This window comes from Elephas maximus, chromosome 6, assembly GCF_024166365.1.
Source record: "Elephas maximus indicus isolate mEleMax1 chromosome 6, mEleMax1 primary haplotype, whole genome shotgun sequence".
NCBI lineage: Eukaryota > Metazoa > Chordata > Mammalia > Proboscidea > Elephantidae > Elephas > Elephas maximus.
The window spans coordinates 74,361,329-74,378,125 of NC_064824.1; the positions used below are offsets into that span (position 1 = coordinate 74,361,329).

The following is a 16,797-nucleotide window of genomic DNA, read 5'->3' on the forward strand; positions in this document are numbered from 1 at the left end:
ACAGTGGGTTCTGATGTCAGTCACCAAGTCATATCTCCATAAGGATTGATGATAACTTGTAGTCAAGGGAATAGATCTGGTCTGAATCTTCTTTTAGAGTTTGGGAATCCTTTTGTGTTTGTATCTCACACTTCTCCAGTCTACTCTCTGTCTTAGAACATGTGCTTCTTGGTTCAGAGCCATTACTTCAATCTAATGTAGTCTTTAATCTTTGTATCTGCACTTGCTCGAAATATATTCTTTAAGTAGCTACAGAATGCTACAGAATGCTGACTGCCTGTTTTTTAGGTTTATGGAAATGACAGCATGACACTGCATTTCCCTTTTTCCTTCTCCAAGATAAGCCACTTTCTTTTTTTTTTTATGTTGTTTTAGGTGAAAGTTTACAATCCTAGTTAGTTTCTTATACAAAAACTCATACACACATTGCTATGTGACCCTGGTTGCTCTCCGTACAATGTGACAGCTCACTCCTCCTGTCCACCCTGTATTTCCTGTGTCTATTCAACCAGCTCCTGCCCCTTCTGCCTTCTCATCTCACCTCCAGGCAGGAGCTGCCCACATAGTCTCATGTGTCTTCTTGAGCTAAGAAGCACACTCCTTGCCGGTATCATTTTATGTCTCATAGCCCAGTCTGATTTTTGAAATGAATTACTTCCTGACATGAACTGTGATCTTTGACTGTTGAGGTGGTGGGAGAATAATTTTAAACCCGCTTTGTGGGAAGAGTCACTTCCTGCTTATACATCCTGTGTAATATCATTAAACATCCCCCTATGGGACAGTGGCTCAAGGGTATTACTATTTAATAATTTCACAATCAGTATTATCTGGGATATGGTGTTATCTTTGAATTATACTGGAGTTTGTAGGTTGAATTGCTGTTAAACATAATACATAGCCCTTTTAAGTTTTAGTTTTGACGAAGTGTAAACATCTTAAAAATCTGTTTTAAATAAAACCTTCATATCATAATTGCCTTAAAACTTGATGAGTTTTGAACTTTTTGTCTAGGTTGATATCACTGAGAGCATCATTATAGTATTCATGGCAAGCTAGTAAATTTATTTCCTTCTTTTCCCTGTGTGTCTTGCAGCAACTTGTCCATGTTAAAGAGCTGCCAAATGCTCTTTGAGCTTTTTGTTGTATTAGTAGTGTTTACACTTTTGGCATTTACACCTTTGGCAGAAAGCCATGCAAATTTGGAGATATGCTACACGTGTTTCTTGCTCCATATATGTAATGCTGTCTAAGTAGTCTTGGTAGGCTGAGAAGATGATGTCTATGAGCTTTTGGAATCCAGTTGCCTAGGGATAAATTGAGTTTGACTTCATTAGTGCACAAATGATAGGTTTGTATAGAGTTATTATGGCATTAATCAATTTGATGGATTGGAAATATGACAGAATTGAAGCAGCATGTAATATTAGTGCCTATTATTCTACAAATTATGTCTTCACCTACATTCATATGCCAGAGGAGTCGTGATGTACATTAAGAATGCAGAACTTAAAAAAAAAAAAAGGAAAAAGAGGGCACCTTTTTTCGTGACCCTTTTCTTGTCCTCTTAGATTAGATCGTTGCAAGATGGACTTTGGAATTATGACTAGTTTATCGGGTCATAGTGCTTTTATACTGTGAAATACTCTGAGTTGAATGGAATAGATAGATCATCTGCCACCAGAATGACATATCACTCAACTTGAAAGTTAAAAGAGAATACTGCAGATAAATATAGAGCCTTTAAGAGACATAGGGGTATACATATGTGAATTTATTGGCCAGCAGTCATTTGACTAAAAATTATAATGGACTAGTAGTAAAGAATATTGATTAAAAAAATATTGCATTGGATGATAAAGCTTAAAAAATAGGTAGCCTAAAGACAATTAAAATAAATAAGAAGCAAATATATATATTTTTAATACTTTTAAAAAATATGTATGTATGTATTTGTTTATGCATTATTTATCTTACGCTTTCGAAAAGTCCAAGAGTGTGTGCTTTGTTACTCTCTCACATAAATGCTTATAGGAGTGGAGAAAGTTTTTTTTTTTTTTAATTTAAGAAGTACTTATTTGAATACAAAACACTTCATCCCTGCTAAACACTGAAACTTTAAGAGGCATCTCTTTTCCTCCTGCTAAGGGACCTCATAGGTCAGAGTAAAACTGCCCCATAGTGTTTCCAAGGAGCGGCTGGTAGATTCGAACTGCCGATCTTTTGGTTAGCAGCTGAGATCTTAACCAGTGCAACACCAGGGCTTCAAAGGAGACACTAAATGTAAAATAAGTAGGCTGTAGGTCTGGGCAAAATTGGAAAGTAGGTAAAAGACTAACTGAGTAAAAGACTTTTAGTAATGTTATTTGGATGTGAGCTTATTTGTGAGGGGCTCTGATATTTGTTTTATTTCTAGATGTTCGTTATATTATACACTAGGAATATATTCTTTATAAAAATTATAGAAAATTTAATGGATGTTTTGCTAGTGAATAAGAAGTAATTCTAATTTTAAAGAGTGAATTAATGCAGGTCACTAGAGTACCTTAGAGTAAGTTAGTGCTTTGGTATAAAAACAATATACATAGTAGTTTCTTTATCCTGAAAAAATTAACTTCTGAAAGGTAGATAGTTTTACTTTGGAACTCTTGTAATAAAGATACTAGCTTTAAATGGTAATTAGACAAAAAATTTAAATCTTGCTTAATTTGAATTTCATATGTGGTATATATTATTGTAAATGCCATATTCAGTTTGAAGCAGTTGAGAAACCAAGTCTTTAATGAATGCCCCCAGACCATAGGAATTTTTCACACTTGGAATTTACTCTGGAGTGATAAGATATTGTCATCACATTAGAATAGACTAGAAAATAGCATAAGACATAAGACAAGTACAAACTGCTATCAACAGTATAGATAAAGGAGAAATTAGATTTGTTTAGTTACAAAAGCCTTCTTGAAGGAGGTGGCATTTAAACCTGGTCTTGAAAAAGATTTGGACGTGTGGTAGTGAAGGAGTATTCTGGGCTGTGGGGAACCATTTGAGCAATGTCATGAAGGTGAGAATGTATGAAGTGTGTTGGGGAAATTTTAAGTACTCTGGCTGGATATGAGGATCCTGTTGTTAGGTAGGTAGGTGGGCAAGCAGGCGTCCTCATCCTCCTCACTAATTCATGTGTGTGATTTCCTCTCCAAGATTTTTGGTTGGTCAAAGAAGATGATTTCACCAGGATAGATAGAGGAGGACTTTTCCTTGCTCAGGTTTACGTGAATGGCTGTGTTCCCTGCTAAAATGTCAAATAATTAGTTATTTATTAAGAGCGATGTTCTCCAAAGTGGGGTGGGGTGTGTGCATCCTGTGGTACAAGACAGTCCTTTGCAGTACAGGAAGAAAATATTGGAACTCGAATTTTGATCTTTTTTTTTTTTTTAACCTCTTTTTTTAACTTTCTTTTGAAGTGTATGTTTTATAAATGTACATGATATATTAGTACAGAAATACCAAGCATTTGATTTCTTAACCCATTTGGGGCTGCTTGTGCAAATATTTTATTGATGGAGACATTAGATTTAAAAAAAATGGTGACTTCTGGATTAGAGTCCTAGGATGTGGAAAAGGGAATAGTGAGATGGCTTGTCACGTGGTTGAGGGCCTTGACTGTTAGGCCTAGAAGTGTAACAATGGTAACATCTGATGAAGGCTATATGTTTTATATGTTTTCATATAAAACATTGAAACAGATTTCCAGTTTTAGGGTTGGTGCAAGGTAGGAAATATGTAGCTAATTTATAGAATCAGGTTCTGTCAACTATTTTAGGCAGCTGTTTTAATATTTTTAGAGTTGTGTTGTTGATTGTAGTATTAAAGTTCTCTAGGTAAAGTGTCCTTTTTTTTGTTTTTGTTTTTTGTCACATTGTGTAGTTTCCTTAGCTTCTTTGCTGAATTTTTACCCTAAATGGTACAGAGTAATAACAATAAAGATAATGGTAGTAATAGAAACAAAGATTTATTCAGCCATTGTTTGCTGATTGCCTGCTATATAATAGGTGCTAGGGATAAAGTGATAAGCAAAAATCAAGCATGAACTCTCTGGATTTTTGGTGCTTATGTTCTAGTAGGGGAGATAAATGAACAAATAGTCACTCAAGTTGATGTGAAAATGTTGACTGTGATAAGTGGTACAAAACCCAAAAAAAGAAAACCTGTCGCCTTCGAGTTGATTCCGATTCATAGCGACCCTATAGGGCAGAGTGGAACTGCCCCATAGAGTTTCCAAGGAGTGCCTGGTGGATTCAAACTGCTACCTTTTGGTTAGCAGCCAAGCTCTTAACCACTATGCTACCAGGGTTCCAAGTGGTAGTATAAAGGGGTGTGCAATGTATAAAAGTTTGTAAAGAGAGTGTTTTGGAGTGTTTGAACTGTTCAAGGATGTCTGCGAAGGCTTCCCTGAAGGCAGGATTGGCTATGTAATTTGTAGTGCCCAGTGTGAAATGGAAACGTGAGACCCCTTGTTCAAAAATTATTAAAAATTTCAAGACTGCAATAGCAGAGGATTAAAGCCAGCGTGGGGTCCTGTGCAGCTGCATAGGTTGTAGCCTCATGAAGCTGGCTCTGCCTGGGGAAGTGATGTTTGCACACAGATGTGAGGACACAGTAGGAGGGAAAGATTGTTCCAAGCAGAAGAGTCAACACAAGCGAGTCTGTGGGGCAGAAAGGAGTATGGCACATTCACAAACTGGGTGAAGGCCAGTGTGGCTGGAGCACAGAGAGTGGAATGGGGAGGTGTGATGAGGCCAGGAAGGTAGAGATGGTGATGTGTAAGGCCAAGTAGGACCTCGTAGACCAAGTTGAAGATTCTGGTCTTTATTCCAAGAGCCCCACGTAACTGTTGATGTGTCTCGAGCATCAAGTTTACTTTTGATGTGCTAATAATACCAGTAACTTGCATCTTGACAGCACTGGATAAATATTCTCCCTCACTCCCATTTCCTATCATTTCCTCCTTTTCAGAAACTTCTAGTTTCTGAAACTAAATATCACTATCGATATTTATTCTAAGACTGGCTTTTGGTGGTAGAAATTGAGACTAGGCAGAGTAGGTGAGTCATAAAGTTTTATTCACTATTGAAGTAGTTGGTGGTCTAACACATTTCAAGTCAATTGAAATAAAATTAGTAAAAGATGAAAATGCTTTATTACTATCTTAAAATATTTTTCTTTGTAAGATTTTTAAGGTTTATTGTTAGTACCGTAAGTTTAAATTCTTAATCTCCCTCCCTTTTTTACCTTTTTAACTTTCTTGGCAGCTAACTGAGAGGTTGGAGTTCTAGTCTACCTGTAGGTGCCTCGGGAGAAAGGTTTGGTGATCTATTTCTGAAAAATCAGCCATTGGAAACCTTATGGAGCATGGTCATACTCTGACATATGGGTCAGGGAGACTAGACAGCAACTGGTTTTTATACACAGCCAGTCATGAGGGGTGGGAATTGATTTGTTTGACCTTGGGAAAGAAAGGAGTAGGAAAGAAATTGTCTTTTTGGACTTTGAGTATGTTTCCTGTAATACGTAATTCTCAGTAAAAAGACTTGAATTAATATTACTCAAAGCAAGAAATAGGCTTTGTTATGTGTAGAGGATAATGTTCGTGTTTTCATGGATTTACTCATGAAGATAGTTATAGAGCTCATTTCCCAGAATGATACCTGCATGGTTTATTTGTGGATCCACTGCCATGACACCTGGTTTAGGATTTCTCCTTTGGCACTATTATCGGATGATACACTAGTGATTTCTTTTCCCATGTTATGCTTAAAATATAATTATTTGAGCTGGTTCACATAGGCAATATATATGTCAGTAATATTTGTATACTCTGAGTACTGCTCATGGGTAAGATAGGCATCTGGTTATTCTTCGCACACTGTGTCTCTTGCCTACTCATTCATGATACTGTAGAATTTTCAGTTATTATCATTACATAGGTTTCTATCAGTCTAGTTGCGTTTTCTTTTTAACTGATGTATTTTTGAAGAAAACATCATTTTGTAGGGTTGTCGTTGTTAAGTGCCATCGAGTTGGCCCTGGCTCATGGCTACCCTATGCACAATAGAATGAAATGCTGCAAATTTCTGTGACATCCCCGTGATGGGTCGCAGATTGGACCATTGTGATCCGTAGGGTTTTCATTGTCTGATTTTTGAAAGTAGATCACCAGGCCTTTCTTCCTAGTCCATCCTAGTCCAGAAGCTCTGCGAAACCTGTTCAGCATCATATCAACACACAAACTGCCACTGACAGGCAAGTGGTATCTGTGCCTAAAGTGCATTGGCCAGGAACTGAACCCAGATCTCCCATATGGAAGGCAAGAATTCTGCCACTGAACTACCACTGCCCCCACTTTGGTAGGGTAACTTTCTGAGAATTTATTTTCAACAGTAATTTTTGAGTTGGAACATAGTTTGTATCTTGGACCGAGTAAAATAATACTTCCTTCTTTTCTAGCTTTGGGGCCCTGGTGGTGCAGTGGTTAAGAGCTCAGCTGCTAACCAAAAGGTCAGTAGTTTGAATCCACCAGCTGCTCCTTGGAAACCCTATGGGCCTGTAGGGTTAATATGAGTCAGAATCAACTCGATGGTAACGGGGTTTTTTTTTTTCTTTTTTCTAGCTTTAGGTTCTTAATAACAGAACTTTTGAGATTTGTAGGCAGCTTCTTTATTCTTATTTGCAGTCAAATGATAAGTTGTAAGATTTCTGTTACTTTCCCATATGTCTATTGTATTAGAATCAAGAGAATCCATGGGGACGATGATGAGTTAACTGGGACATGTAAGTTACTGTTCATATGAGAACCCTGTAATATTACGTAGTAGTGAAGTAGCATCTGATTTATCAAAGAATGCTTAAATTATATTCTTCTTTTATTCTTATATTTAATGCTGTTGTTGTTAGGTGCCATTGAGTTGGTTCCGACTCAAAGTGACCCTAGGCACAACAGAACGAAACACTGCTCGGTCCTGCGCCATCCTCACAGTTGTTGCTCTGCTTGAGCCCATTGTTGTAGCCACTGTGCCAGTGCATCTTGTTGAAGGTCTTCCTCTTTTTCTCTGACCCTCTATTTTACCAAGCATGATGTCCTTCTGTAGGGACTAATCCCTCTTGATAACACGTCCAAAGTATGTGAGACATAGTCTCTCTGTCCTTATTTCTAAGAACCATTCTGGTTGTACGTCTTCCAAGACAGATTTGTTCATTCTTTTGGCAGTCCCTGGTATATTCAGTATTCCTCGCCAATACCACAATTCAAAGGTGTCAATTCTTTGGTTGTCTGATTACTCATCCAGCTTTTGCATGCATATGAGGCGATTGAAGATGCCATGGCTTGGATTAGGTGCACCTTATTCCTCAGGGTGACATCTTTGCTTTTCAACACTTTAAAGAGGTCTTTTGCAGCAGATTTGCCCAGTGCAATGCATCTTTTGATTTCTTGACTGCGGCTTCCATGGGCGTTGATTGTGGATCAAAGTAAAATGAAATAAAAGAATGTATTTTATTCCATTATTTTGAAAATTTGTAATCCATGTGTAGTGTATAACCAAAAAAACTAGCCAGATGTTAAAATTACCAGAGTATTTAATCAGAACACTCCATTACCTTAACATAATTTGATAATATTAGGTTCAGTAAAACTTTGATTAGTGAGAATATTTATGGAATGGTATGGTAAGTTTATTTAATAAAAAATACCCCTTTTCTGAGAATGAAGAACACCAAAGACACAAGGTAATTATGAGCCCAAGAGACAGAAAGGGCCACATAAGCCAAAGACTACATCAGCCTGAGACCAGAAGAACTAGATGGTGCCCAGCTACAAACGATGACTGCCCTGACAGGGAACACAACAGAGAACCCCTGAGGGAGCAGAAAAGCAGTGGGATGCAGACCCCAAATTCTTATAAAAAGACCAGACTTAATGGACTGACTGAGACTAGAAGGACCTTGGAGGTCATGGTCCCCGGACCTTCTATTAGCCCAAGACAGAAACCATTCCCAAAGTCAACTCTTCAGACAGGGATTGGATTGGACTGGACTGTGGGATAGAAAATGATACTGGTGAAGAGTGAGCTTCTTGGATCAAGTAGACACATGAGACTATGTGGGCAGTTCCTGTCTGGAGAGGAGATAGAGGGCAGAGGGGGTCAGAAGCTGGCAGAATGGACACGAAAATAGAGAATAGAGTGAAGGAGTGTGCTGCCTTATTAGAGGGAGAGCAACTGGGAGTATATAGCAAGGTGTATATAAGTTTTTGTATGAGAGAGTGACTTGGTTTGTAAACTTTCACTTAAAGCACAATAAAAATTAAAAAAAAAAAAACTTCTCTTTCTGTGCACACACTGAATACCAACTGTATGCAAACCATGGCACAGTGTGGAATTCACAGATGCATAAAACACATCTGTGCTGGCAAGGAACTTAGTTTCAATCTTTATTATTTGAAATTTTTGTAAATTTTATTCCTATATTTTATTGCTCTAATAAGATTAATGTAATGCATATAATTGAATCTTTGGTGATTTAGGTCTTGTAAGGAATGAACCTCATTGTACTGTTTCTAGTACATAGTATAGAAGTGCTGACCATACAGTTTATCCCAAAAGGTTATTTTTGAGTAAGTCGCTGATGTCAGCTTGTTTTTATTTCCCTGACTTTTATTTTAAAAACTGTGTTATATAGGTTAATTGGATTCTTATTGAAATTTTACTTTGTTAAAAAGTTTTCAATAAAGTATAATATTGTTTCACTACCTTTTTGGTACGTAAGTTGGAACTCAATAGCTTTACATGTTTATATAATATTATGAGTAACAACATACAAAACTATGTATTGCCCATTATTTGCTTGATGATTTTGTGGTATTATCCTTAAGTATGAGTTTAATTTTATGTTGCTGAAACCAAACCAAGCCAAAAGTAACTTTTATAATTTATAGTAATACTGTTAGGTTTTTCTTTTTATTCTGAAGTATAGTGAAAGCAAATTAAGGAGTCTTGCCTCCTTCACCCATGGGAGGGACTGTCTTAAATGATCAGTCTTAAGAAAAAAATACTTCGTGTGCATAAATTTTTTTTAAATCAACCGGAATTATATCTCAAAAATGGTAATCTGTTGCCATGCCACAGCAACTAGATTAGTATAAACACAATAAGAAAAATATCAATTATTTTCAAATCTTATATATTTGATTTACTTTCTTGCTGAGGTCAAAAGTAGTTACTGTATTAAAATTGGTGTTTGTGATGTCTTAGGCCTTTCACAAAGAAGAATTCAACAAATGATATCCTGTATATTCTATCAGTGGTGCCATTGCTTTTCAAGTGCAGTTAATTAGACAAAATTCAAATCTAGTGCTTTTTCCAAGAACTGGTAGATGGCTAATATTCTCTTTGTACCTGGAGCCTATAAGAGGTTAAGGGGTCATGGTCAAGCCTGACTTCAGGCCTAAAATTAGCTTTCCTAGCTTTATTTCAAGAAGCCCTGCTGGTGCAATGGTTAAGAGCTTGGCTGGTAACTGAAGGGTCGATGGTTTGAACCCACCAGCTGCTCTGCAGGAGAAAGATGTGCCAGTCAGCTTCTGAAAAGTTTACAGCCTTGAAAACCCCATGGAACAGTTCTACTCTGTCCTATAAAAAACAAAACAACAACCAAACCTGTTGCCATGGAGGTGATTCGACGAGTGACCCTATAGGACGGAATTGAACTGCCCCTTAGGGTTTCCAAGGGGCAGCTGGTGGATTCAAACTGCCAACCTTTTGATTAGCAGCTGTAGCTCTCAACCGCTGTGCCACCAGGGCTCCATAGGGTCACTGTAAATCGGAATCTACTCCACAACAATGGGCTGATTGGTTAGCTTTATTTCAGGTTGTGGGTACTTATTATTTCATCATGTTTTTGTGGAGTGGTGGTGGAGTGTCAAGACAATGGAATTTTCTAGAATACGACAGGAGTCCTCTCTATTTTTAAATACTACCAGGTTATAAGGAAAGGTGCACAACCTGATACAGATGTATTTGATTCTTTTGTACAGTTTGTCTATTTGAAAATTTACCTAGTTAAAAGTTTACAGTAAAATATGCTTTCACTTTTTTTTGTAGTGGATGGAAATTTGGTATCTTTTTATATGTATGAGTAACATTTTGGATCTGTGTTTGAAGGAGCTTAAGGGAATTATAGCATATAGGCTATTTAATTTTTAAATTCTCAATTTTGATCTCACAAGCTGTTTCCCACCTCCTCCTCATAAAAAACAAACCACCACCAAACAATAAACCAAACGTGTTTAAAACAGCTCCTCTAGTACAGGTTACCATAGAATCTGAGGTAGTGTGATTAGTAACCATGTATAAGGTAACCTTGGCAATTGACTTTAAATGCTCTAGGCAAACATAATTATTACTTTGGTTGGTTATTGATATTTTTTTTGTCCTATGCACCTGATTATCACTGCTTTGTTTCCACAGCTGTAGAACCTTGGCCTGAAAATGCTACGTTGTATCAGCAGCTGAAAGGTGGGTACTTGTTCACAATTAAAAATGGCCTTTTATCAAAATATATTTATTTAAAAAAGCTTCAGTAACATATTGCAAAGAGAACGTAAAATATAAAGAAGGGATTCCCTTGTATAGTTTATCTAGGAGGTTTTACCTAAACTTGCCAGTATAAACCAACCATTCATGGCCTGTAAGATCCTTAGTTTATTATTGACTCATTATACTGGCTGCTATGGGCAGTGTAAAATGATGTGGTTGCAGGCGCAGTTGGCAGATTTACTGCACCAAGAGCTGAGACAGCAGATTTTTGAAGTCCTGTGGTAAAGTGGGCTCTCAGTAAAAAGGAACTGTTAAAATGTATAGACTAGGATGGTTCAGGCTTCCTTTAGCAGCTCTTCATATATCATCAGATCACATTATGGACCCCATTTGGGGCTCAGCAGCCTGCTACAGTTGTCAGAAGACTGCAAAGTAATGAAGACTAATAGGCAGCAGCCCTAGTCTTCTAAGCACGGAATTTTTATTGCAGCGAACTTGTCATCTTTCTTTTGTGTGACAGACTTAGACACACTGTGCAGTATTAACTGCAGGCTGGTTTTATATGATTGTGAATGCTTTTGCTTTTAACTAAACGGGTTTGAATAGGCACTGTTTTACTTAATGAAAAAAAAAAGGAGAGGAATATTTCTTGAAAACTTGAAAAATGAATTTGTTTTTAAATGAGCAATTTTAATTACATATTGCCGATAAAATGAGATATATGATTAAACAGTTTGAGGAAATAGCCATTTCATTATTTATTTGCATACTATGATAATTTAACCAAAATTATAATTATGCAGTAGCATTGATACAGAATTTCATAATTTGTTAAAGGCTATGCCTTTTCTTTTTTAAAATAGGAATGAATTTTTAAGAATAAAAATTAAGTATATTTTACTTGTTTAGTGATTACACTGTGTTGACTTGGACTTTTTTATTGCGTTTCCACAGACGAGCAGATTTTGCTTTCTGACAATGCGGCTTCTCTTGCTGTGCAGGTAAATATATAAATCATGGAGACTTTTTTTTTTTAACCGCCCCAGGTGATTTGAGTCATTTGGAGTTCAATTATTTTTTTCCCCTCCATAAAGTCTGATACTATGTGTTTAAAAATTTTCTGTGTAATTTACTATTATCAACATAACATTGCTTCTCCGTTAAAGCGTAATTCGTATATAGTGTCATTTAGTTAATTGTTGTCAATACATAAATATAAAAATCTTCATTATTCATTGTTTATTTAATTTTTAAAAACCACTTTTAGGTACTAGCATTCTATTTCTTAGCTGTTTTGCTTTTGGCTAGATATGATAGTATTGATTATTTGGGGTTGTATGTTAATTTATGGATACAAAGTTATTTTCTAATTTATTTGTAAAGATTTTTTCATTACATAGTTTTAAGCTTTATTCTACTCATTTTACTCATTCTGGCCTAATCCTTTTGCTGATCTTGAAGCAAACGTATTCTTCTCTAGCCACTTGTTTTATATTTATTAATTACATTAATACTTATTATCCCGAACAACTTCTTGAATGTGATAACTCTTTAAGTTGTGTATCACAGCTGTAAGATCGAAAAAGATTAGTGGCCTTCTAAACTGCACTGTGGAAAGGATAGGATATTTAGGGATTGTTTGCTTAAAAAAAAAGTTTATGTAGGTTATAGAATTACAGTTATTCAAACATTTTGTACATATTTAGCTGTGATTTATTTAGTTAGCTTATGTAGTTTGAATTTCACGAAGAGGATTTTATTTTGGAACATCTAAAAGATAAAAGGGAGCCCTGGGTTAAGAGCTTGGCTGTTAACCAAAAGGTTGGCAGTTCGAATGGACCAGCCACTCTTTGGAAACCCAATGGAGCAGTCCCACTCTGTCCTGTAGGGTGGCTATAAATTGGAATCAACTCGATGGCAATGGGTAAGAGATACTAGAGAAATTTTAAGACGTGTTTATTGGAGATGAGACTGTGAGCTTCTTGAGGACAGAAAGAAAAGGAAGGAAAGGAACTGTTTATTGAGCTTTTGCTGTGCTGTAGGCACAATGCTAGGCACTTAATTTTAGGTCTTCTCATTTATCGTTTTTATTCAAGTTGGTATCCTCTGGGCTTAATAACAATGTCTGAAACATAATATGTCATTTAGTACATGTTTGTTTTGTTTAAGGCAGGAAAAGATGGAAAGAAATGTGTTTTCTTCTCATAGGCAGAAATTCTCAGTTGGTTATATGCAATAAAAATGAATTTATACTTACAATGTTAATCCTTTTTCTGTGAGGGAGGTGGAATTTAAGTTTAGCTTGCAGATGTTAATAACATAGTGCCTGGTATATAATATATACTTAAGAACTGTTTGCTGAATGAATAGTTTTTAGGTGTGATGAAAGCAATCTTGCCTGATAACCAACAGCACAAGTAAATTAATCGCTGTGTATAGTGTTTCTGGTCTTTATATGTTTGAAAAGACAGCTTCAGGACACAGTGAATACTTTAGTTGAAGCACGATTCTTAACCTTTTTTTAACTGACATTTTTTGGGTAAGTCTTTCAGGATCTGATGAAAGCTATAGAAAACATTCCAGTGCACACACACAAATAAAAACATAACCATGCTGTTCTGCATATGTTTTCAGGAGGTTTACTGATCTCCCTGCTGAAGCCATCTGGGGATGTGCTACGAAGACCCCTTAAGCTAAAGAGTAGTAGTTCAGGAAGTACTGAAGTAATTTTCACCAGATAGGAAGGTATTTTGGGTAGGAATAGATCAGTGGTTCTTAACTGGGTAAGATATTTATCTCCCAGGGAACATTTGGCTAGGTTTAGAGACGTTTTTGGCCGTCATATTGGTAGTAGTGGGGTGCTACTGGCATCTCATGTGTAGAGGTCAGGGATGCTGCTACACATCCTATGAAGCACAGGACAGCCCGCTCCACAACAAAGAAGTATCCAGTTCCAAATGTCAATAGTGTCGAAGTTGAGAAACCCTGGAATAGATGGTTTAACTAGTTTTTGGTATAAACCAAGATATCAGTATATTAAAAAAAACAAAAACAAAAAACCTGTTGCCATCGAGTTGATTCTGACTCGTAGTGACCCTATAAGACAGAGTAGAACCGCCCCATCAGGTTTCTAAGGAGTGGCTGGTAGATTTGAACTGCTTACCTTTTGATTATCAGCTGAGCTCTTAACCACTTCACCACCCGGGCTCCACTATCGCTATGTTACTGTTTAAAAAAGAAAAAATACACACATACATCCAAAACCAAACCCACTGCCGTGAGTCGATGCTGACTCATAGCGACCCTATAGGATGGAGTTGAACTGCCCCATAGGGTTTCCAAGGCTGTAAATCTTTATGGAAACAGACTGCCAGATCTTTTTCCTGCAGAGCAGCTGGTGGGTTTGAACCACTGACCTTTTGGCTAGCAGCTGAGTGCTTTAACTGCTGTGCCACCAGGGCTCCTCTGTGTGTGTGTGTACGTGTATGCACATACACACATATTTATGTTTCAGATAATCTGTGGAAGGGAATAAAAAAGCAGTTTTGCTAAGTAGTTGATCTCTTAGTGTGTATTTTATTTAGTGACTCCATTTTTATGGTTGCTATTAATTTACTTTCTCTTCTCAAATTGTATTTGCAATTAAAAATAAAACTAGAAAAAAGGACCTTTTAAAATGTAGAATTTTGCTTAACCATTTCAATTTTTTTTGTTATCCTACATATGTCACTTAGATGATAAATTAACCAGCATATATTAAAAAGTCTTGGTTTTCTTCAATATTCTTTAGTTTGACAGCTGATAGTAGCCATGACTATAAATGTGACTTTTCCAAATATCTGATGTAAAGTTTATGGAGTAATTTTCTTTTATATGGTGGACCAGTATCCATTTAGAAGAATCAGTTAAAGGCCTCACTTTTGATGTATAAAATTGATCAAACAGTATGACAGGTATCCATAAACTGGATATTTCGTAGAAGATATCAAACATCAGATATTTTAATAGTCTGCCAGTTAAGCTATCAAGAAATTTAAAATCTACTTACCACATAGACTTGGTATTTATTATACTCCTGAAACTAAGTGGTTACTGTATTTTTTGTAAATAACACATCCACACATATAATGCACATAGCATGCCTAGAAAAATAATGGGGGAGGGCGTTGCACAGTTGACAGAAAAACATATCACACACATTATTTGCATTAAAATACAGTAGATCTTTTTTGATTGAAGAAACCTTTATGATTTTAATCCCAAACCAAACCCATTGCCATTGAGTCGATCCCGACTCATAGCGACCCTGTAGGACAGAGCAGAACTGCCCTATAGGGTTTCCAAGGAGCAGCTGGTGGATTCGAACTGTGAACCTTTTGGTTAGCAGCCAAGCTCTCAACCCACTGCGCCACCAGGGCTCCTGTATGATTTTAGTTAAAAGGAAAATGAATTTTTTCCTGTGGCCATTTCTCCTTAGATTTGCTTTCCTTGTCTCATCTATAAAGGATTGGCATTACCTAAAGTGTTTCCTGGTTATGCAATAGTCTCGTATGTTGAATATAGTGAAGCATTAGCGTGGCACATTCCTCTGTTTCTCATGAGCTATGTGTTTGTGCGTATACGTGCATATATATATACACACACACACAGGTGTGTGTATAAATATGTATGTATATTTAAGGATAAATATATACGTCTGTATGTGTGCATGTGTATATATATTTAGAGGGAGAGAGAGAAAATAAAATTTTCCTCTGCACAATACTTGTGTTTGGAAGACTTAAGCTTATATTCATTGGGAAAAGAACTTTGATAATAATTTTATGTTATGAGTCTCTCTTACCTCCTAAACCTAAACCCGCTGTCCAATATGTGTAATATGTGGGCCACATGTGTAATTAAAAAATTTCTAGTAGCCTATTAAAAAAAATAGAAATGAGTGAAATTAATTTTAATAATATATTTTTACTTCAATATTTCAAATATCGTTTTAACCTGTAATCAATACAAAATTTATTAATGAGATATTTTGCATTTTTTTTCACTTTCAGATTAAAGTCTAATGTGTATTTTACATTTACAGCACATCTCAGCATTAGCCACACTTTGAGTGCTCAATAGCCACATGTAGCTAGTGGCTCTTGTATTGGACAGGGAGGTCTAGAAATACAGTATGAGCAAATATGTGTGAACTCTACAAATTTTTTGCATTAAGTGTTTTGTTTGATTTTCTTCAAGAAGTTGATGTTTTTAGTGATTCAGCATATGCTGTTTTTATAGGTGATTCCACAAATGTGATGGACACTTGGTCTCTTTGTCTCAAATATAAAACCAAATAACCAGTTGCCATTGAATCCATTCTGACTCATGGCGACCCCATGCCTGTCAGAGTAGAAGTGTGTTCCATAGGGTTTTCAATGGCTGGTTTTTTAGAAGTAGATTGCCAGGCCTTTCTTCTGAGGTGCCCCTGTGTGGTCTTGAATTATCAGCCTTTAAGTTAGCAGCTGAGCTTGATAACTACACCACCCAGGGACTCCTGTTTGCCTCAACTAATCCTTTATTATTTTTGTTATCCTTAAAAGTCTTGAGTTGAAAACATCTTCTGGTGTTTGTACCACCCAGGGACTCAGTTCCAAATATGTTGTTGTTAGATGCTGTTGAGTTGGTGGTTCCAACTCATAGCTACCCTGTGTACAACAAAGTGAAACACTGCCCAGTCATGCACCATCCTCAAAATTGTTGCTGTATTTCAGCCCATTGTTGCAGCCACTGAGTCAGTCCATCTTGTCAAGGGTCTTTGTTTCACTGACCCTCTGTTTTACCAGGCATGATGTCCTTCTCCAGGGATTGGTCCTTCCTGATAACATGTCCAAGGTACATGAGATGAAGTCTCGCCATCCTCACTTCCAAGGAGCACTCTGGCTGTACTTCTTCCGAGACAGACTTGTTCATTCTTTTGGCAATCCATGGTATATTCAATATTCTTTGCCAATACTATAATTCAAAGGCATTAATTCTTCTTCCATCTTCCTTATTCATTGTCTGGCTTTCGGATGCACATGAGGCAACTGAAAATATCATGGCTTGGGTCAGGCGCACCTTAGTCCTCAAAGTGATATTCCAAATATAAAACCAAAAAAACCCAAACCCATTGCCTTAAAGTCAGTTCCGACTCATAGTGGCCCTGAAGGACAGAGGAGGACAGCCCCAT

General features: G+C 36.7%; 1 protein-coding gene across 3 annotated transcripts in view; it reads left to right on the forward strand.

Annotated features, from left to right (window-relative positions):
• Positions 1-16,797, forward strand: part of MTX2 (metaxin 2) — an 87,530-nt gene that overhangs the window by 21,196 nt on the left and 49,537 nt on the right. For all 3 annotated transcript variants that reach the window (XM_049887518.1, XM_049887519.1, XM_049887514.1), the window contains 2 exons: positions 10,518-10,565; positions 11,541-11,587. Coding sequence is in view for 1 of the 3 variants with exons in the window: in XM_049887514.1 (XP_049743471.1) it covers positions 10,518-10,565; positions 11,541-11,587 (95 nt within the window). In the remaining 2 variants the exon portion in view is untranslated. The remainder of the gene's footprint in view (positions 1-10,517; positions 10,566-11,540; positions 11,588-16,797) is intronic.